A 24,386-nucleotide genomic window follows, 5' to 3' on the forward strand; every position below is an offset into this window, starting at 1 on the left:
CTAAAACTAGCACCTCTGCACAGATCTTTCTTACTTTATAATGAGTCTATGAATTAGTTGACATGCCTTTGCAAGACATTTCATTCATGTAATCCTCCTTCAATGACCCGCTTATTATTGACCATTAATACTGCAAGATATGTGATAATCTATTTTCTTTACAATTTTGTAATGAATGGAGGCATATCTGTTTTACATCTGGAAGTGTAGAAGTCATTAATTCTAAAAATTTTCAGTAGACTCAGACCTAGAAAAAAAAAAAACTGTGGGTAAGCTCAGATAGTTCAACAGTAGTCTTTGATATATCCTAGATAATTTTTTATATTCAAACTGTGATAATTTGGTAATATGTAAACTAATTTCATTTGAGAATTTATATATGCAAGCCATACTTTGCTGGTTTTTAAAGTGTTTCAGGTGTACAGTATTGAACATCTTTTTTTTAACATCTTTATTGGAGTATAATTGCTTTACAATGGTGTGTTAGTTTCTGCTTTACAACGAAGTGAATCAGTTATACATATACATATGTTCCCATATCTCTTCCCTCTTGCGTCTCCCTCCCTCCAACCCTCCCTATCCCACCCCTCTAGGTGGTCACAAAGCACCGAGCTGATCTCCCTGTGCTATGCGACTGCTTCCACTAGCTATCCACCCTACATTTGATAGTGTATATATGTCCATGCCACTCTCTCACTTCGTCCCAGCTTAAACACAGGTCTGTGTTTTATTCCCATCCTACCCCTAGTCTCTTCGTGACATTTTTTTTTCTTAGATTCCATATATATGTGTTAGCATACGGTACTTGTTTTTCTCCTTCTGACTTACTTCACTCTGTATGACAGACTCCAGGTCCATCCACCTCACTACAAATAACTCAATTTCGTTTCTTTTTATGACTGAGTAATATTCCATTGTATATATGTGCCACATCTTCTTTATCCATTCATCTGTTGATGGACACTTACGTTGCTTCCATGTCCTGGCTATTGTAAATAGAGCTGCAATGAACATTTTGGTACATGACTCTTTTTGAATTATGGTTTTTGCAAGGTATATGCCCAGTAGTGGGATTACGGGGTCGTATGGTAGTTCTATTTTTCATTTTTTAAGGAACCTCCATACTGTTCTCCATAGTGGTTGTATCAGTTTACATTCCCACCAGCAGTGCAAGGGTGTTCCCTTTTCTCCACACCCTCTCCAGCATTTATTGTTTCTAGATTTTTTGATGATGGCCATTCTGACCGGTGTGAGATGATATCTCATTGTAGTTTTGATTTGCATTTGTCTAATGCTTAATGATGTTGAGCATTCTTTCATGTGTTTGTTGGTAATCTGTATATCTACTTTGGAGAAATGTCTATTTAGGTCTTCTGCCCATTTTTGGATTGGGTTGTTTGTTTTTTTGTTATTGAGCTGCCTGAGTTGCTTATAAATTTTGGAGATTAATCCTTTGTCAGTTGCTTCATTTGCAACTGTTTTCTCCCATTCTAAGGGTTGTCTTTTGGTCTTGTTTATGGTATCCTTTGCTGTGCAAAAGCTTTTAAGTTTCATTAGGTCCCATTTGTTTATTTTTGTTTTTATTTCCATTTCTCTAGGAGGTGGGTCAAAAAGGATCTTGCTGTGATTTATGCCATAGAGTGTTCTGCCTATGTTTTCCTCTAAGAGTTTTATAGTGTCTGGCCTTACATGTAGGTCTTTAACCCATATTGAGTTTATTTTTGTGTGTGGTGTTAGGGAGTGTTCTAATTTCATACTTTTACATGTACCTGTCCAGTTTTCCCAGCACCACTTATTGAAGAGGCTGTCTTTTCTCCACTGTATTTTCTTGCTTCCTTTATCAAAGATAAGGTGACCATAGGTGTGTGGGTTTATCTCTGGGCTTTCTGTCCTGTTCCATTGATCTATATTTCTGTTTTTGTGCTAGTACCATACTATCTTGATTACTGTAGCTTTGTAGTATAGTCTGAAATCAGGGAGCCTGATTCCTCCAGCTCCATTTTTCGTTCTCAAGATTGCTTTGGCTATTTGAGGTCTTTTGTGTTTCCATACAAATTGTGAAATTTTTTGTTCTAGTTCTGTAAAAAATGCCAGTGGTAGTTTGATAGGGATTGCATTGAATCTGTAGATTGCTTTGGGTAATAGAGTCATTTTCACAATGTTGATTCTTCCCATCCAAGAACATGGTATATCTCTCCATCTATTTGTATCATCTTTAACTTCTTTCATCAGTGTCTTATAATTTTCTGCATACAGGTCTTTTGTCTCCTTAGGTAAGTTTATTCCTAGTTATTTTATTCTTTTTGTTGCAATGGTAAATGGGAGTGTTTTCTTAATTTCACTCTCAGATTTTTCATCATTAGTGTATAAGAATGCCAGAGATTTCTGTGCATTAATTTTGTATCCTGCTACCTTACCAAATTCATTGATTAGCTCTAGTAGTTTTCTGGTAGCATCCTTAGGATTCTCTATGTATAGTATCATGTCATCTGCAAACAGTGACAGCTTTATTTCTTCTTTTCCAATTTGGATTCCTTTTATTTCTTTTTCTTCTCTGGCTGCTGGGGCTAGAACTTCCAAAACTATGTTGAATAAGAGTGGTGAGAGTGGGCAACCTTGTCTTGTTCATGACCTTAGTGGAAATGGTTTCCGTTTTTCACCATTGAGAACGATGCTGGCTGTGGGTTTGTCATATATGGCCCTTATTATGTTGAGTAAAGTTCCCTCTATGCCTACCTTCTGCAGGGTTTTTATCATAAATGGGTGTTGAATTTTGTCAAAAGCTTTCTCTGCATCTATTGAGATGATCATATGGTTTTTCTCCTTCAGTTTGTTGATATGGTGTATCACGTTGATTGATTTGCATATATTGAAGAATCCTTGCATTCCTGGAATAAAACTCACTTGATCATGGTGTATGATCCTTTTAATGTGCTGTTGGATTCTGTTTGCTAGTATTTTGTTGAGGATTTTCGCATCTATGTTCATCAGTGATATTGGCCTATAGTTTTCTTTCTTTGTGAGGTCTTTGTCTGGTTTGGGTATCAGGGTTATGATGGCCTCATAGAATGAGTTTGGGAGTCTTCCTCCCTCTGCTATCTTTTGGAAGAGTTTGAGAAGGATAAGTGTTAGCTCTCCTCTAAATGTTTGATAGAATTCACCTGTGAAGCCATCTGGTCCAGGGCTTTTGTTTGTTGGAAGATTTTTAATCACTGTTTCAATTTCAGTGCTTGTGATTGGTCTGTTCATATTTTCTATTTCTTCCTGGTTCAGTCTCGGCAGGTTGTGCATTTCTGAGAATGTGTCCATTTCTTCCAGGTTGTCCATTTTATTGGCATACAGTTGCTTGTAGTTTGTAGCTTTTAGTTTTATTGATCTTTGCTATCGTTTCCTTCATTTCTTTTTCATTTATTTCTGATCTGATCTTTATGATTTCTTTCCCTCTGCTAAATTTGGGGGTTTTTTGTTCTTCTTTCTCTAATTGTTTTAAGTGCCAAGTTACATTGTTTTTTCGAGATGTTTCCTGTTTCTTAAGGTAAGATTGCTTTGCTATAAGCTTCCCTCTTAGAACTGCTTTTGCTGCATCCCACAGGTTTTGGGTCGTCATGTCTCCATTGTCATTTGTTTCTAAGTATTTTTTGATTTCCTCTTTGATTTCTTCAGTGATCACTTCGTTATTAAGTAGTGTATTGTTTAGCCTCCATGTGTTTGTATTTTTTACAGATCTTTTCCTGTAATTGATATCTAGTCTCATAGCATTGTGGTTGGAAAAGATACTTGATACGATTTCAATTTTCTTAAATTTACCAAGGCTAGATTTGTGACCCAAGATATGATCTATCCTGGAGAATGTTCCATGAGCTCTTGTGAAAAATGTGTATTCTGTTGTTTGAAAATCTTATCATAATTGAGGACATCTCCTTTGATCTGTAAACAATCAAGACAGTATTCAAATACTATTTTTTTTAACTTTACCTCCCTCCATTCTTTTTTCCTTTCCTTTTTTTCCCTTTTTTCCACCCTTCTTTCTTTCTTTCTTTTATATTAATGTATAAATAGGCTAAAATTGTAAAATATTTTAAAATGTAGTTTTGAAAAATAATAAAATCCATCTACCTATGCATTTCTCTTATATTAACATTGCCTAACTTGAAAATGAATGAGTAATTAGTATAAACTGTTGGGGTCAATGTATTGGACTCCTGAAAATCACTTGCAGGATGTGTTCACTATTTAGAAAGGCAGGGCAGATAACCAGTTCATCTGAGTTTTTCCTACTGCTGCTAGTTTATAGAGGGTTCTTGAGAGCAGATTCCAAATTTAGAAAATTAATCTAGAGTCATAGTTAATAATATCAGTGGAAAAAAGGATAAAATAATAAACTATAAATAATTTATTATATGCATATTTTTTAATTGTTTTGTGGGGTTTTTTTATCCCAGCTGTATCCAATTTTCATTTCACAGCACACCAGCCCCATTGGTTCACATAAGGTCCCCTCCTCTGTGGGGGGGGGGGCTGTTTGCTTGTTTGTTTACTCATTCATTTATTAAATCATTTCTTTCCTTTTGTCTCACTCTCTTTTCCTATCTTATCTTCCCCCATGAAAAACCATGATAATTTATGTAATGGTCTGTTGTTTATTTGTATGATATATAATGTTAGTTTGTGTGAATATCATTTTAATGAACATAAATGTCATTGCCCTATAGATCACATCCTGTTTCTCACTTGTTTTTACTTGGCAGATGATTTTAAGACGGATCTGCCCTTTGGTGTTAACACCTGGTATGGTCCATTTCCTAAAACTGCTAAGTGTTTCCATCATGAGTATTTAATAAGCTCTCATTGTCCATTTTTCCTGATACTGCCACCTCCCCACAAATAGAAAGTCAAGATTTCTGGGTCCTAGGGTGTACATATGCTTAATTTAATGACGTTCTACCACATTGCACTCCAGAGTGGTTGCATTTGTCTGCATTCCCATTAAAATAATTACATGTTTATAAATTGTAAATGAGCAGTTGTTTTTTTTCATCCTAACAGTCATAGTATTCTCACCTCATAGAGTGGGGATAAAGCTAAAAAAACTCCTAGCAATTATAATATCTCTTGAAGTCAAGGTCCCCTAATCCCATATCTTGGTCAACATGCTGTATTTTCTGGCTTTCAAACTTTCCTCAATATGATGAGCGTTAAGTAATACATCATTATTGCTTTGATTTGTACTTTCTAATCGCTAATGAGTCTGGGCTTTTCTTCATATACTTAAACCACTTTTGAATTTCCTTCTCTGTGAATCTTCATTTTACTAATTGCCAAGATACTTCTGCTTTTTCTAGTAGAGTATCATTTTTATTAATTTTTATAACACCATAAAATAGTAGATACAAAGGTGGTGATCATCACAAAGGTGATGAATTTTGTAGTGCCTGCCACATAAATATTTGTGGAATAAATCAATAAAAGTTATGAGCTTTTGTGAGATATATGTTTGGATATACATTAACATATAAGATTTTGACTGTTAATGCAGTAATTTTAATATAGAAGATGTTTTTGCAGTAGTGGTAAATATTATAGACAGAGAAATAACATACATGAAATTCTGAATTGTAAAGATAAGAATAACTTTTGCAAATTTGAGAAACATACGAAATTCAGTAATCCCAGAAGTTATAAAAACACATATTTGAGAATGTTTTATAGTGATTGATGTTTTTAGAATTCAAAAATTACCTGGTTATTGTCTTTTTTCAGTTTTTAATAACCTATTAGGTGTAAGACTTTGAGCAGCAAATTCTATCATTACTGTTGCACATTCAAAAAAATTCAGATTATCTTAGTTTTCCTATTAAAAGTTATTAGAAGAGACACTTCCTAGGGATATAATTGAAGTATCATCTGTGCAATCTCAAACTTGAACAACCGGTTAACATACATGTCGATATAATTTAAACATAAAGAAAATGTGTTTGCTCATAATGCTAAATAATAGATAAGACCATTCATGTGTTCACTGTGTTCTGGGAATTATTTCTAAACCAAAGTCAGAGTAAAAAGTTTCCTTAAGATTGAATATGCTTATATTCAGATCATTGAAATGATAAAATACTACTTTGGTTTCTGTGTAGTATGATCAAACAATTTCTGCGCGCATTTTAAAATAGTCTATAGGATTTTACAATTAAAGTATTTTCCAAAATATCATATTTGAAGACACATACTTAACAGTACTTAATTCTCACAATGACTAAAACCATCTTATGAATTTAAAAGTAGTTTGTATATTCACTTGGTTATTTTACTGTGGTTCTTGTAGGATTTGTAGGAAGTTGGAGAGGCAGAGGAAAGGGAACTGTGTTCAAGTAGTCACATTCCCTATAGAACTCATACTCACCATTGAAATCAAAAATAAAAGGATAAAAGAACTGGCAAAATCTTTTGAACTGCAGTACTGCCCCAGTGCTAGTGGGAAACTGAGTAAGGGGAAAAGAAATTCAGTTGGTATATCTTAGGACAGAGCAAATCATGTAGTTCATGATCTCAGGTATATATCTAGGTTAAGATCCTAGTTATCTGTATTTTTCATCAGTTTTATTAATGTGTCTAAATAGTTTTCCTGTTTACAACTAGAAGCATTTATTCATTTCACTGGATAAACATGTTTTATAAATTTGCCCCTTTAAGACGTGAAAAATGAACAGATAAATTCAACGGAAGAAGCATGAAGATTATGCAGCTATTTCCTTTCATAGAATTTGCTCCTGCAGAAAAGTGACAATGCAATTTCTGAATTATAGACTTTTAATTTGTTTGAATTCAGAATCATCTGTTCATAAATGTACTCTTTCTTATGACTAAGAAAAAGTGTGTTTTTCAGTGTGCTTTTCCTCTTTCAGCTCTAAATTTTTCTTTAGTGGTATTATCACTGTCTTTTATGTAATTTTCTCATTTTATGTGTACAACAGCCTGGGATTGTTGAAATAAACCTAAGGCCCATCTGAAGATAAAGTTTTCTTGGAGTAAGTTATAGAAAAGTCATTCTTGTTTGTGTTATTGTGGGCATTTTTATGGACTTCTTTTGCCATTTCCCAATAGTAAAAGAACTTCCCTTACTTGTTTGTAACTGGTAATATGCTTTCCAATGTATATCAAAATCATTAAAACTTTTAAAGACTCAGTCATGCCATTTTGAGAATTTCCCATGGAAGCCAATAGTGAGTAATAGGGAATTTCACATTGGCATCTTTGAAGCTCCTTGAAAACCTAATTGTTCAACAAGTATTTCTTTTTATTTAAATTATAACCTAGTCATGGCATACAGGTATTTTTTCTCAGGTAAAGTTGGTAACATTCACAAATATCTGGGCGCTATAACTCTGGATGGTTTCATCGAATTTATATCTAGCCCACATAGCTACATATTAGGACTGTGTGATTTGTGCCAAATACGTTCCCAAAATTATTTGACAGCTCATATAAAATGGACAAAAAAACTAAATGTAAAATATTGAAATATTAATTATGTTACTACTTTTTTGTATGAAAATTACCTTTCTAGAAAGAGAGGAAACATGAAATGCTGTGTAACCAGTCCAGCAACATAATTTATGGGACCCAGTGCAAAATAAAAATATAGGACTCTGTTCAAACAATGTTAAGAATTTCAAGATGGCAGTAGCAAAGCATTAAACCAAGCATGGGGCCCTTCTGAGCGCAGGGCATACTATTGCACAGGCCACATGCACACCCATGACGCTGCCTTCTATAACACTTCTGCTGCTTCTACTCAGGACTGTCTTGCATGCAGCGAAGAAAAACACACACCATGGAAATCTTTTTTATCTGAGCAAAGTTGAAGCTGTAACAATTTCTTAAGGGGAGCTTCGCAACAAAATCCTAATGACTTTTTTTTACCACTCCTATTCCGCAAGAGAATGGAAGTTTATACTCTTCTAGTTGCGCGTTGCCCGTGGAAAAATTATATTGGTGGTTGCAATTATTTTTTTCCCACACAAAATTGGTTTAAGCAATATACAGTCAAGAATGTTTTCTTTAAAGCAGTGTGAACAAAATGCATGTGTTTGATACTATTTAATAGATTTTCAAGAGCAACATTTTGCATGTCCTGTTAGACATATTTTATATGTTCAGGTAAGTTGATGAAATCAAACTTCATATGATTTTGATATTAATGTTCCAGAGAACTTTGAACTGATGTTCTCTGAAATGGTGTGCTGAGTTGGTTTTTAAGTGCAAAACAATGTCATCTGTGCCTTGTGGACCCAGATGAGACAGCACACCTTTTTTATTTTATACTTGAATTTGTCTTTGTAGGCATGCAAGTATTGGAATGGAATGGAATTCCTTTAACTTCTAAAACATATGAAGAAGTGCAGAGTATCATTAGTCAGCAAAGTGGGGAAGCAGAAATATGTGTAAGACTGTGAGTTTTTCCCCATCTTTTTGTTTCCATTTTTTGGCTATTCATGTCTCTTTTAATTTAAAATTGTTAAGGTGGAACCTTTGCCAGTCAGCAAGATTTCCTGTAATTAGAACATGAAGTGAATACAAGTTTTATAGTTTTCTTGTGTTCAGAATCAAAGTCTAAAGCATAGAAAGAATCCAGCTAATTTTGTTTCTGATTATGTCCCCTTTCATGCTTTTATTGAAACATGCATCATTTAAATGAAAGCCTAAACCCATTTAGATTTCATGGATGTGTACAGTATTTCAAAATGAACTTATATTTAATCCATAAAGATTTCACCTTAAATAATCATTTTTATCAGCTGACTTTTAACAGCATTGCAAATATAGATTTGGTTAGAAGGGTGAGCATGCTTTGAAATTGCTTTATATCATTAACCACTTCTCATTTACCTACTGAAAAAAAAATATTCAGCATAGTTGGGAAAAAAGGCCTTTTGTCTCAGACTTCCTCAGTTGCTTTCTTAATTTTTTTTTTTTGTTTTAATTTTTAGGGACCTCAGTATGCTATCAGATTCTGAAAATCCCCAGCACCTAGAACTTCATGAACCACCAAAAGCTGGTAGGTGAAAGCAGTGTGCTTCCAACTGTGGGTAAAAATGTAGATTTAAATGGAGAAGTAATTGTACAGGCAGATGTAGCTGTAGATGAAGATATAGTCATATACATAGATATAGGCAAAAATAAATTTATAGACAGATGTTTATATATTGATGTAATTATAAAGAAAATCAAAAGCATTGTAACTACACTTTTAGTGTTCTAGGTAAACACATATTTACATGTTAGACCCATTAAAAAATTCATATGAAATTCTTACTGTGAGCATTTATATTTTTAATTCTTTAAATTACATTCATTGTATGAAAGTAATACATGGAGCCATTTGTTTGGGGTCCTATATAATTTTTAGATGATACTAGTTCTTTTTTAGCAATTGGTTTTGGAGCACTTACTCCTGAACCTTTTGATTGCCTTTTATGATGAATAAAATTCAACATATAATTTCATAACTACATGAAGTAGATTTATCTCTTAGATAACAAATACAGTCTATAAATTCAAATCACTTACAAGATTAAAAGTATCACTATAGCTTTGTTCAACAGATATTTATTAGGCCCTTCCTATGTTGTATTCAGCATTTCTAAGAGGCTGGGTCACTGCACTGAAAAGAACAGGCCAAGGCCTATAGAAATTTTCATACATCTGTAAATGTAAATGTGTTCTTTGACATTTCTCCCTTAGAGAAATAGATATATAAGATTTCAAGAAGGAAAAATAGCCAGTCATACAAATTAAATTCCAGTGAGTAAAACAATATTTTATCATGCATAGAATTCTCTATATAAAACATTTTTCTGAAGATATAATAGGAACCTCCATTTTCCTCTGTAATTTAGTATTCTTTCACTTTTCTCTGAGCCTTCCAGACTTCTTTAAAAATAGATTCATAAAGGTACAATTGCATGTATTTTTTTATTTAGCTTGTTTTATAAGTAACTATAAAACTTTTATAAGTACTAGATGACTTTGTTATCTAGAACTCAGATAATTTCCATGGTATTAAGTGCCTATGAAACTGAGACTGTGTGAAACCGTTTCATTTTGTTGTAGTGGATAAAGCGAAATCCCCAGGGGTTGATCCTAAGCAGTTGGCTGCAGAGCTCCAGAAGGTCTCGCTACAGCAGTCACCACTGGTTCTGTCATCCGTCGTTGAAAAAGGATCTCACGTTCATTCAGGTCCTACATCAGCAGGATCCAGTTCTGTTCCCAGCCCTGGGCAACCAGGGTCACCCTCAGTGAGCAAAAAGAAACACAGCAGCAGCAAGGTGAGAAGTGTCCAATGCAACCTCCGAGTTACTTGTTTTCTAGCTCCTTATTCAGACTAGGAGATAGGAAATACAATATTATTTCCTAAGGTGTTTTTCATGTGATTTTTCCTTTCCTAATGATCTACTGAAACAAACAAAAAATGTTTCCATTTCTGAGTTTATAACTGATCAAGATGTATCAAAATGATGTATTTCTACATCTCTTAAAATACAGTAGCAGTTATTATTATGGAGAACTTGAAAAATGTATCTATTGCTTCATGTTCTTTTTCTTTGTTGTTACACAAATCTGAGCCTCTGTATATCAAATATATCTTTGTATCTTTTTGGAAACACAAGGTATACATTACAGTAGATTTTGTAACTTAAGTAGAAGATAAAAAGAACAAAGAAATGAGGATAATTTAGGACAAGAAAGAAGGAAAGCCAGTAATATAGTATTGCCGTTTTGAAATATATCCCGAATTCCATACTAATAAATTTTCTCTTGATGCAGCTCTTCATTTAGAACAAATATTTCTAACATTATTATTTTAGAGTTACTGGGGAATTAAAAGAAAACATGAATTAATTTTTTAACTTTATAAAATCAGATGATAATATAGACAATTTGTGATTTTCCCCCATAGATATGGTTATTAATAGAGAAACTCTCTTCATGGTTGATAAATACATTTAAAAAGGTTTTTTGTTTGTTTAACCACAAATGAGATTTTTTTTCTTTATGTGGTGAGATATATAGGAAGGACAGGCTATGGTTGGATAAGTTGACTAGACTTCGGAAAATAAAGTTTTTTCTACTAAGTGTAAAAACACAGCAGATGTCACTAAAAAACCCTTTTATTCAGAAGGCAAAAAAGAATGGTAGGATGATCTTAATAATTGCATCATAAACTGACTTGTTTCAAACTAAATATAGTAAGGTTTTGTGAGGAATAAGTTCAAAGATAGACTCAATTTCAAAATAAATTTTAACAAAACTATTTTTACCACATGTGTTAATTTTGAAGAATTACCTCATGGAGTTGCCTTGTCTCTGGAGTTACACACTGATAACATTTCTGATTCCTTTCTCAGTATCTCCACACAGTAGAACTAAAGACATGACAGACTTGGCTACTAAAGTTTTCACACCCAGCACATTGTAGTTCTGTAAGTCTGTCATCCAGATATTTTTTATTTCAGCATTTGACATCACCATCCTCCCAGAAAATTAAGTACAAATGTAAAAGCACCATTGCCCCTTCTTTTATTTTCATTCACTGAATCTTACTCCTGTGAATTTTAATTTTTAAATAAGTCTTTAATAATTTTTTTATGTTCTCTGAACTTGCCAACTTCTTAAGCTAAGCATTATTTCTTTTGGCCAACAGTATTGCCCTCATTACTGGTCAGTCCACTCACCAGTATCTTTTCCTTCCTCTTAAACTACCCTACAACTATCTAATCTGTGACACCATGTTCTCATTGGATCACTATCCTGTCGAAAATGAAGCCCTGCTCCCTGGAATGTCAGCTTTCCTACCTCTGCCTAAGACCCTGTCCTTCTTATTCTAAGAGAGCCTGGTCAGTGGTTTTCCTTAGAAGATTATCACCATAAGCTTAATGTTGTCAGATCTTTACAATACCCTTGCTATTTATTAGGGTTTTAAACTCATTCCTACTTTCCACAGACATTTTTGGATGCCACGTCAGTGTCACGGGTCGTAATTGGTCCCCAAGGTACAAAGAGGGATACAATCCTTCCCTGTATACTACGTAGATGAGTGGTTCTTAAAGCATGCTCCCAGTCCAGCAGCACCAGCATCATCTAGGAACTTGTTAAAAATGCAGACTCTTGATCCCACCCAAGGCCTTCTGAATCAGAGACCCCCAGGATGGGACCAGGAAACCTGGGTTTTAATAAGTTCTCTAAGTGAGTGTGGTGCCCCTTGTAATTTGAAAAGTGCTGATCTCCATATAGGTGAAGAGGATATATAAACAAACTTAGTAAAGCTGTAATATTGGTGGTCATAAAGAAGTACACAGAGCACTCTTAGGAGAGTGGGGTTAGAAAAGCTGGCGTTTAGCTAATGAACTGATTTGGTAAAGGGGAGAAAAGAACCAGCATCCAAAGAAGAGAATGAAACATGAAGAAAATCTCAGAAACAGAAAATTGTATGCTTTGGACATAGGTGTACAAAGATATAGGGGTAAGAAATAGAGGAGAAGCCTAGATTATTGTAATTGGAAGACATTACATGCCATGCACAGCTTTTACAATGAAAATAAAATAACAGGAAGCCTTCCTCCACAACGTCTTTCCATATTCTGATCCTTCCTTAAGTCAGAAGTTATCCTTCCTTCCTCCTTCCATCCATCCAAAGTGCCAGATGCTTTATGTACCTCTTAAGACAATTTGTATCTTGATTATAGTTATGTGTCTCCTTATTTTACCCTCCCAAATGGGCTGCAAACTCATTGAGAACCAAGAACCATTTCTTATTTCTTCTAACTCCCTAAGCGCATAGTAAAGTAGCTTGCATAGACTGTAACAAAGTAAATTAAAATTAAATTAAAACGTCAGTGGCACCTGTGAGTCTCTGTAATATTATGGGGGTATGAAATATAATTGTTTTGTAATATGTTAACTTTTTTGGTAATGAGTAGAAGATGAAAACAGGTATTGTAGGACAAACATCAAGGAAATAATATGAACAGGTTTTATGATGTGTGGTCATTCTTTTCTATGCCAGGAATGTGGCCTATGTAGTTTTTATAGAAGTTTTGCTAAGATAAAGAGTTACAGAGCTGCACTGTCCATGACAGTAGCTGCTAGCCACATGTGACAGCTGAGCCCTTGAAATGTGGCTAGTCCTAATTGAGGTATGCTGTATAAGTGAATTACACAGCAGATTTCAAAGACTTAGTATAAAAAAAGCATGTAAAATAGCTCATTACAACTTTTATGTTGATTTCATCGTGAAATGATAATATTTTCAATGATTTGGATCAAATAAAATGTCAGTAAAAATTAATTTCACCCATTTATTTTTATATTTTTAATGTTACTACTAGAATATTTCAAATAACTTGTGTGGCTCACATTATATTCTACTGGACAGTGATGGTATAGAGATTCCTTTTTAACTCTTACTAGTAGTAATAACAATAATCAAATCTGGTTATTTTTGAGATTTTATATATATATAGAAATGTATAGTCAATAGATGTTAACACTCTTGAAGAAAAGGACTACTACCTATTCATCTTTGGGGGGGTTTATCATCAGCATTTAGCTGGTACTGATTTTCTTAAAATGTTTTTGCTGAATGAATGAATAAATTTAATGATATTTCTTGGCCAGTCAACGTGTAGTATGCATAAAAAGCAATACTTTTATTTGTTCTCCAACTTCTGCAATGTTAAAAAAATTGATATTGAGAGAGTAGAGAAATATCGAGCAATTGTCTGAAACTCACATGTTCCTGAGTCAGGTAATATAATATTTCCAAATATAGCATATGTTCTTCAGTTAATTTAGAAAATTATAGTTTTAACATCCTTTTGTTTTTATTAGGTATGAGGCTAACTATATATTATAAAACATTAATGTAATGGAATGTATTAAAACTAAAATATTTAAATCATAGCATAATTATACATTTAGATGTTTAGAGCACCATCTGTTAAACGTTTTGAATGATTATTCATAAGTAATTATTAATGTATTAATACTCTAGTTTAAGTGATTACTACTGAGTAAATAAGTAAAATATGAATCTATTTAGATATATGTTTAAGTTATATGTTATGTATATAAGACTATTTTTATTATCTTGCTTACTAATTCAATATGAATTTTTGTCTTCAAAATTTTTAGTTTACTGCCTCAAGGCCTTTTATTTCTGAAATCTAATCAGACTCTGTTCATTTTATCTTTAAAATCTGAATAATTTCTTCCAAGTCATGGTATAAATCAATAATTGAACTAACTGCTTACTAGTTTTAAGTGTTCTAATGAAATAGGTTCTTGCTTTCCCAAACTTTTCTATCATGGCACACACCATCTCAGTAATTTTTTCGTGATGCCCTTATGCCCAAAGAAATACCTAAAACAATTTCATTTGTTATGTAGTTGGGTCCTAACAGTTTAACTAGTATTTATACCCTAACATCTTAGTAACCATTGGAAAAAATAATACCCATAAAATGAAATAAAAATAATATATTTATTTCATTGTTAATCATTCAAATTATATATAAGTGGGGTATGTGCCTGATGGGCACTGCACAGCTACTCAAATGGTGGAATTGGTTTGGACACTGACACTCTCATTTCCTCTTCCACACTGATCTCATTGATTTTCTTGCAGTACATTTTTTTTTTTATTACCACAGTCATCACAAACCAGCCTCACAAAGGTATGAGATTATCGAAAAGAAATACTTGTCTCTAATCTTAAACTGTAACTACCTGGAGCTGGTTGTTTGCCCACTGTACAACAGATATTACAATACCCTTCTGTGCTCTTATGAGTTCACTGCCATACCCCTGAACATTTAAAGATGGTCCATACATTTATTCTCTGTGTTGAATCTAGTTATGTTTGCACGATCACATGTCAAATGAGTTAAAACTGCCAAAAACAAATCAAAACAAAATACATTATCATTATTTTTTTTTTCTGGTCTTGTTTTTGACTTTTTATCTCTAGTTATTTCCCAACGTTCCTACCTGAGATGCAAGGATATCTGGTTTTAGGAAACTCCCCATCTTTAATTGAGATAGAAATAGTTTCAGGAAATTGTGTGGTCCTTTTTCTAGATTCAGTTTCTTTTTCTTAAAATTTAAAGAGTAAAATAATTATTAAGTAAATATAATGGTTCATTACCCAGCAGTTTATCCTTTGCAGCCAGAGCGTAGTTTCTTGTAAAAGAGCTGAACTAATAAAGGATATATGGCTTAGAAAATTTAACCCCTACTCTATAACTTTACCAATGATTACATTATTTTTATTCTTATTTCACAGAACAAAACCTGGAATATAGCTGTCTTCTTTGATTGCTCTCATTTCTAGCATAAATTTATAAAAGAAAAGGTAGCAGAACAAGTATATACACCTAAGTATTATGAATTTCTCCTTTTCTGGTTAACTATTAAAATAAAACCAATATTATGTATATATAGGGAGACAGGACCTTATTTGTCGGGTAGCAAGCTTGCCTCCATTTTAGTAAATATTTCCCTATAGTGATGCTACGTTTCCTGAAATTCTATTATAGTTCTAGGGTCTGGGACAGCATCTCTTTTTTGGTACAAATTTGTACATTCTATTGAAATGTAACAATTCAGCAATTAGTCACAATCAGCAGAATGAATCACTTTACCAGATCACAGTCCTAATGGTTTTTAAGGCTTTAATGACATAAGGAAATTATTAAGGAGATGAGAAATTATGTAGACGGGGATGGAATTTTAATTAAAGGAGTATGAAATACTAAGAAGTGATTGCCTGGGTGTTCCACTCTAGAAGAGAGTAGGAATAGGCTGAGAAGCCAACAAAGGAATATAAGGATGGACTTTTATAACTTCTGGGCTCCTAGGCAGTTGAATAAAAGCAGTACCTTTTTTCATTCTCTTATAGATATTTAAAATCTGTTCATATTTAAATTGAATACTTTCAACCAAAATTGTTCCATTTCTTAGGTAATTGAACATAGATTATTGCAGGTATAAAATTATAGCCTCAAAACATACTTCACAAAATGTAAAAGGGATTTATGTATTTATAAAATTAAACATGTATTGAGAAGTGTAAGTAGACACACTAATCTGAAGCAGCCAAATGGATGAAATGTGTTCTCCAGGCAGGGTGTGCTCTGACCAACAGAAATTAATTCAGAAGGAAGTTGAAATGGTAAATCCTATGAAAGGTTTATCCATTAATCTATGTTTTGATATTGCAGCCTACTGATGCAGCAAAGGTTGTCTCTCATCCAATTACGGGGGAAATTCAGGTATGAAAGTTTTTAAAAGATCATTGTTATACCATCTTTTGTGGCTCTTTTTCCCACTGGTCTATTGAAATTGTAAGCATTGTTAGACCCTTTCCTGTTTTATAACATATATAGATGTATAATGAAAAAATACAATTTTACAGAAAAGTATTTTAATACAAATACATGTTTTATTAAATCTAATGATATCTGTGGAATTCTATACTTCAAAGTCTGCCTGATACCTTAACAGTATCAATATATTATGCCTCGGTTACTTTATACATGTTGAAAGTGTTTCAAACATGACAGATTCTCCTGGAAATTTGAAGGTTCCTCTTTAAGAGTTTCATGAGTCTAATGCTGTCCTCTTTTCTTCCTCTGATCAATAATTGTCAAATAATTGCTGAGCACTTCTTTTAGAGCAGTGTTTTTCATACTGGGGATCATAACCAATCTGTAATTTATCAAATCAATTTAGAGGATTTTGACCAGGAAAATAGAATAAATCACTACCTTTTTTAGTTCTGTATATGTGTTTCTGTGTTTATATTGCATAGTACATGGGCAAAGTCAAAAATGTTAGAAAAACTGTACTTTAGATGGTACCAAAAAGTAATTTAGTGTAGATAAGAAATGTCATGTGGAAAGAATTAACACAATACCAAATAATAACTATTTGAAGATAGTACATTTCAGATAAGGGAAAGAGAACAGTGAGTCTTAGTTGCATCTACAGTACATTTTCACGAAGTGTAACAGATTTGAACTAATTTGAGGGTAAGCATAGAGGAAGGGGGAGTGTTTTCCTGGAAGAAATGGTACAAGGGAAGATTCTTCTGCCAGAGGTTAGTGAAAGGAACAGATCTGCTTTACTGCAGGAAAATGTTCCTGTAGAGGTAAGTTGAGACTAAAGTAAAAGAACCTTGAACAGAAGCCAAGGGATGTTAGCCACGACATAATAGAGTGATCAGGAAATAAATATTTTGGAGTGAGGAAGAGGCTAATTCAAAGCAATATGTGATAGAAATTCATAGAGCCTTGGCCTCTAGAAAGTATTATGAAGGGTAGAACACAAAGACAAAGAAATCAATTCAGTGTTATCTAGGTACACCCTGATTCAAGCAGAAGTGGAGTATGAGAGTGGAAATGGAGAAAGAGTGCAGAACGTGGGCACCTTACTAAGAAGGACCCAGCAGGATGGAGTCAGGATCACCTGTGTGCTCTTGATCTTGCTGTATCACTGCTATTTCCCACTTCTAGAAAAACAGACCTGATCTTTCTTCATTTCACAAGCAGCACAGAAAATGCTAGGTGTTCTCATTCATAATATCGCCTTCTCTCTGCTCATTTTTTTAAACTTCTTGCTCATGGGCCAGTATGTGCTGTTTCTTTTTGGCTTGTTGTTTTTATTTGTCCTTATTTTATTTTCCTTTCCCTTCAGTAGTAATATTTAATTCTATAGTGGAAATTTACTCTAATAATTTTCCTTCTTAACACCCAGGTTCTTTTATTTTCCTTTTTTTTTTTTTTTTTTTTTTGGATATTTTCTTATGCCAGTGATTTCAGTGATTTCAATTTTTTACATTTTATCTTTTGTCTTTTAGCAAAACCTTATTCCAAATGAAACCTTATGTAAACACCCAAACAATGAATTGCCAGCATGGCATAGTTCTGGTTGAGGGTTACTGGGGGCATCTCATTCTCTCTCAGATGTAACCTCCAAGCAAATCTAAGTGTTCTCTAAGGCACTAAATTTACAGAGTACATTTTGGAAAGCACTCTCTTAGGGTAGCCTGCAAATCTCAGTTTCAATAAGAAATGATTTTACTGCCTTACCAGTTAAAAGTGGACTTTCAGGCTAGCAGAGAAAGGAGAAAATGGAGAAGAATTTCTCCTTAAAGATTTGGAAGCCATTCTAAACCTCAGTGAAATTAATTGCAGAATAATTCTTCTATTTCAGTACTCCATTAGAGCACAATTACTGCAGTTCTAAACTTTTCATTTCTCCTCTTCCTTCATGGCCCTTTGTTTCATGTTTCATATTGCTTCCATGATGGTCAGAGAGACTCTGGGCCTTCCTGTCCTGAGGAAAGCAAAGATTCGTTTTCTGCCACAAAACATAACCAGATCAAAATTATGCTGAAACTAGGAAATTATTATAATTATTAACATGAAGACTATCTCATCTAAATTATTCAATTTTCAACTTAAACATAGCATATTTGTTTTGTATGATTATAAAAAATACATTCATTTTTTTATTTATGGATTTCCTTTTTCAAAATATAGATCCCTTCCCTTCTGTTATTTGATAAACAGAAACAGCAACAAACAGAACTGTCTTATTCTAAATGATGCCAGAAGAATTTTTCATTTTTGACAGTGAAAAATTAATTAATTTGATGATTTTGAATCATGAAAGCTTCTCAAATATTAATTTGAATTGTAAGTCTTTTACTATTTAATGACAATTTTACAGCAGCCATTAAGCATCTATGAGACAGTGCCTCTTCAGCTTCTAAAATTAAAGAAGAATATTTCATTATCTTAGCCTTACTATTAAGAAAGCACACACAGAAAGAATAGCTGTAGGTTTATCAGCTAATGTAATATAGGAAGGGATAAAATCTACACATTCTTAAATATTCATACAATTCAGTACTAACATCTTTGTCTTTAAATAATGATTCCACTCACTGCTAATTACTTGATGAAATGCAAAAGATATTTTCTAATAAATTCATAAATTAATTTATTTTCAAAATTCTGGCAATTGTATATATGAATGTTAACATTTCTTATTTTGCTAAGAGTAGAAATTTAGTTTAAAAATGGAACTAGCATTCACTGTGTGATTATCCTAAATGAATTTTTGACAGGCCAGAACTTTCACCGTGGAAAGAATGAATAGCACATTTACTAGTAATTAATGTGTGCCTGGGAGTTCCCAATTAAATTAGACATTAACTGGTCTGTTCAGTTTCAGATAAAATGAAAGTAGCAGTTGATGCTTCTTATGAGAACTTTTTAAAAATACTGGTAAAATACTGAATAATAATGTATTATATGTTTTGTAAAACAAAAAAAAATAATAATGTTCATGGAATATTTGCTGTCCCTTTAAGCTTCAAATCAACTATGATCTTGGAAATCTCATAATACATATTCTCCAAGCAAGAAACCTTGTCGCTCGAGACAACAATGGTTACTCAGACCCCTTTGTTAAAGTGTACCTTCTTCCAGGGCGAGGGTAAGTAAAGAAGCACTATATTCTAAGTATTGTAAATATCGCCCTATGGTTTAAAAAATAATGATAGTGTCCTCTGGTATCTAATTTAAAGAGTTTAATATCTTTTCCTTAGTTTTATCTACATGTCATATTTATTTATTTCCAATTAGTAAGTAAAGTGGAATTAAAAATTTGTAATTAGGCCTTAATGGGTTTTAGGAGAGCCATGATCGTAACAAAACCTGCCTGGATGAGAACACATCAGTATTTCAATTCTGGAAAGTACTTGTGCTATGACCAATCAGGTAGACAGTAAAATCATTTCAGGAATTATTTGTGGAAGATTTAAAGAATTAGTTTACTTTTCAAAATGTATTTGTGAAACCAGTGTTGAAAGACTCATCAGTTACTCTTTTATAGGACATGTGTATTATTCAATACATTAAATGTTCTTTAATTGACTTGATATATTATTATTCATATGCATATTTTCAAATGGGTGTTTTAAAATTATAAAATAAAGCTTTAGCATCTATCACCTCATACAGGTAAAATAAAATGAAAGGAAAAGAAAATCTTGTGGTGAGAAGTCTTAGGATCTACTGTGTCTTAATAATGAGATAAACAATATATTTAGTCAGAAGACACAATTAGTAATCATGAATACAGGTCAATTGAGATTGTTCAGTTTAAGGTACAGAAAGAAAAAATAATGAAGAAAAATGAACAATGCTTTAGAAACCTAGGATATCATAAAGTATACGAACATACACAGAGAGGCAGTTCCAAGAGGAGAGAAAGAGGAAAGGGCAGAAAACATTTCTGAAGAAATAATGGCAAAAGGTTTCTCACATTTGTTGGAAAAAATCCGCACAGCCAAGAAGTTCAACAAAATCCAATCAAGATAAACAGAAAAAAAATTTACCAGATCTCTTCATAATCATACTATCAAAATCCACAGACAGAATCTTGAAAGAAGCAAGAGAAGTGGCTCATCATATCCAAGGGATCCTCCATAAGATTAACAGCTGATTGCCAGTCAGAAACCATGGAGCCCAGAAGGTAGGGAGATGACATAATCAGTGTACTAAAGAAAAAGATGTTCCACAAGAATTCTGTATCCAGCAAAACTGTCCTTCAAAAATAAAGACTTTTTTAAAATAAATAGGACATTAGAAAGGACCTTCAAGATGCCAGAGGAGTAAGACATGGAGATCACCTTCCTCCCCACAGATACATCAAAAATACATCTACATGTGGAACAACTCCTACAGAACACCTGCTGAATGCTGGCAGAAGACCTCAGACTTCCCAAAAGAACAGACTCCAGAAGGAGACCTACATGCAGAGATGGGGCCAAATCCAAAGCAGAACACCAGGAGCTGTGCTAACAGAGAAGAAAAAGGGAAATTTCTCTGCACAGCCTCAGAAGCAGCGGATTAAATCTCCACAGACAACTTGATGTACCTGGCATCTGTGGAATACCTGAATAGACAATGAGTCATGCCAAAGTTGAGGCAGTAGACTTTGGGAGCAACTGTAGACTTGGGGTTTGCTGTATGCAACTGACCAGCTTCTGATTTTTATGTTTATTTTAGTTTAGTTTTTAATGCTTGTTATCATTGGTGGATTTGTTTATTGGTTTGGTTGCTCTCTTCTTTTTTTATTATGTATTTATATTTTTATTTTAATAATACTTTTTAAAATTTTTTATTTTAATAATTTTATTTCCTTCCTTCCTTCCTTCCTTCCTTCCTTCCTTCCTTTCTTCCTCTTTCTTTATTTCTTTTTTTCTCCCTTTTATTCTGAGCCATGTGGCTAACTGGGTCTTGGTGCTCCGGCTGGCTGTCAGGCCTGAGCCTCTGAGGTGGGCGAGGTGAGTTCAGGACATTGGACCATGAGAGACCTCCTGGCCCCATCAATTGGCAAGAGGTCTCCCAGAGACCTCTGTCTCAATGCTAATACCAATCTCCACTCAAAAACCAGCAAGCTCCAGTGCTGTACACCCCATGCCAAACAACTAGCAAGACAGGAACACAACCCCACCCATTAGCAGAGAGGCTGCCTGAAATCATAATAAGTTCACAGACACCCCAAAACACACCACCAGACACTGTCCTGCCCACCAGAAAGAAAAGATCCAGCCTCATCCACCAGAACACAGGCACCAGTCCCCTCCACCAGGAAGCCTACACAACCCACTGAACCAACCTTACCCACTGGGGCAGAAACCAAAAACAACAGAGACTATGAACCTGCAGCCTGTGAAAAGGAGACCCCAAACAGTAAGTTAAGCAAAATGAGAAGACAGAGAAATACGCACCAGATGAAGGAGAAAGGTGAAAACCCACCAGACCAAACAAATGAATAGGAAATAGGCAGTCTACCTGAAAAAGAATTCAGTGTAATGATAGTAAAGATGATCCCAAATCTTGGGAAAGAGAGGAGAAAGTAAAAGAAATGTTTAATAAGGACATAGAAGAACTGAAGAGCAAACAAACAATGATGAACAGCACAATAAATGAAATTAAAAATTCTCTAGAAGGAATCAGTAGCAGAATAACTGGGGCAGAAGAACAGAAAATGACTTGGAACATAAAATGGTGGAAATAACTACTGCAGAGCAGAATAAAGAAAAAAAATGAAAAGAATTGAGGACAGTCTCAGAGACCTCTAGGACAACATTAAAGGCACCAATGTTCAAATTATAGGGGTCCCAGAAAAAGAAGAGAAAAGGAAACGGACTGAGAAAATATTTGAAGAGATTATAGTTGGAAACTTCCCTAATATGGGAAATGAAATAGTCAATCAAGTCCAGGAAGCGCAGAGTCCCATACAGGATAAACCCAAGGAGAAACACGCCAAGACACATATTAATCAAACTGTCAAAAATTAAATACAAAGAAAAAATATTGAAAGCAGCAAGGGAAAAGCAACAAATAGCATACAAGGGAATCCCCATAAGGTTAACAGCTGATCTTTCAGCAGAAACTCTGCAGCCAGAAGGGAGTGGCCAGACATATTTAAAGTGATGAAAGGGAAAAACCTACAAAAAAAAAAATTACCCAGCAATGATCTCATTCAGGTTCGACAGAGACATTAAAACCTTTACAGACAAGCAAAACTAAGAGAATTCAGCACCACCAAACCAGCTTTACAACAAATGCTAAATAAAGGAACTTCCCTAGCCAGGAAACACAAAAGAAGGAAAAGACCTACAATAACAAACCCAAAACAATTAAGAAAATGGTAATAGGAACATACGTATCGATAATTACCTTAAATGTAAATGGATTTAATACTCCAACCAAAAGACATAGACTGGCTGAATGGCTACAAAAACAAGACCTGTATATATGCTGTCTACAAGAGACCCAATTCAGACCTAGGGACACATACAGACTGAAAGAGTGTTGATGGAAAAACATATTTCATGCAAATGGAAATCAAAAGAAAGCTGGAGTAGCAATTCTCATATCAGACAAAATAGACTTTAAAATAATGACTATTACAAGAGACAAAGAAGGACACTACATAATGATCAAGGGATCAATCCAAGAAGAAGATATAACAATTGTAAATATTTATGTACCCAACATAGGAGCACCTCAATTCATAAGGCAAATACTAACAGCCATAAAAGGGGAAATCAACCGTAACACAATCATAGTAGGAGACTTTAACACCCCACTTTCACCAATGGACAGATCATCCAAAAGGAAAATGAATAAGGAAACACAAGCTTTAAATGACATATTAAACAAGATGGACTTAATTGATATTTATAGGACATTCCATCCAAAAACAATAGAATACACTTTCTTCTCAAGTGCTCATGGAACATCCTCCAGGATAGATCGTATCTTGGGTCACAAAACAAGCTTTGGTAAATTTAAGAAAATTGAAATCATATCAAGTATCTTTTCTGACCACAACGCTATGAAACTAGAAATCAATTACAGGGAAAAAACTGTAAAAAATACAAACACTTGGAGGCTATGCAATATGCTATTAAATAACCAAGAGATCACTGAAGAAATCAAAGAGGAAGTCCAAAAATGCCTAAAAACAAATGTCAATGAAAACACGATGACCCAAAACCTATGGGATGCAGCAAAAGCAGTTCTAAGAGGGAAGTTCATACCAATAGGATCCTACCTCAAGAAGCAAGAAAAATCTCAAATAAACAACCTAACCTTACACCTAAAGCAATTAGAAAAGGGGAACAAAAATACCACAAAGTTAGCAGAAGGAAAGAAATCATAAAGATCAGATCAGAAGTAAATGAAAAAGAAATGAAGGAAACAATAGCAAGAATCAATAAAACTAAAAGCTGGCTCGTTGAGAAGATAAACGAAATTAATAAACCATTAGCCAGACTCATCAAGAAAAAATGGAAGAAGACTCAAATCAACAGAATTAGAAATCAAAAAAAAGTAACAACTCACACTGCAAAAATACAAAAGATTATGAGAGATTACTACAAGCAACTATATGCCAATAAAATGGACAACCTGGAAGAAAAGCACAGCCTTCTGAGACTGAACCAGGAAGAAGAAAATATGAACAGACCAATCACAAGCACTGAAATTGAAACTTTGATTAAAACTCTTCCAACAGGGCTTCCCTGGTGGTACAGTGGTTGAGAGTCCGCCTGCCAATGCAGGGGACATGGGTTTGTGTCCCTTTCCGGGAGTATCCCACATACCGTGGAGCAGCTAGGCCCGTGAGCCATGGCTACTGAGCCTGCGTGTCTGGAGCCTGTGCTTCGCAACAAGAGAGGCCACAATGGTGAGAGGCCCACATACCACAGTAAATAAATAAATAAATCTTCCAACAAACAAAAG

The 24,386-nt window shown here is 34.0% G+C and overlaps 1 protein-coding gene across 5 annotated transcripts in view; it reads left to right on the plus strand.

Annotated features, from left to right (window-relative positions):
• Window positions 1-24,386, plus strand: part of PCLO (piccolo presynaptic cytomatrix protein) — a 378,181-nt gene that overhangs the window by 268,140 nt on the left and 85,655 nt on the right. For 4 of the 5 annotated variants that reach the window (XM_067042711.1, XM_059074371.2, XM_067042713.1 and 1 more), the window contains exons 11-15: window positions 8,341-8,449; window positions 8,988-9,055; window positions 10,111-10,325; window positions 16,278-16,328; window positions 19,436-19,560. In XM_067042711.1, the coding sequence (XP_066898812.1) occupies window positions 8,341-8,449; window positions 8,988-9,055; window positions 10,111-10,325; window positions 16,278-16,328; window positions 19,436-19,560 (568 nt within the window). Of the gene's footprint in view, window positions 1-8,340; window positions 8,450-8,987; window positions 9,056-10,110; window positions 10,326-16,277; window positions 16,329-19,435; window positions 19,561-24,386 lie in introns of those variants that run through there. The other variant, XM_067042715.1, reaches the window with a different exon arrangement.

Source organism: Kogia breviceps, chromosome 9, assembly GCF_026419965.1.
Source record: "Kogia breviceps isolate mKogBre1 chromosome 9, mKogBre1 haplotype 1, whole genome shotgun sequence".
Lineage (NCBI taxonomy): Eukaryota > Metazoa > Chordata > Mammalia > Artiodactyla > Physeteridae > Kogia > Kogia breviceps.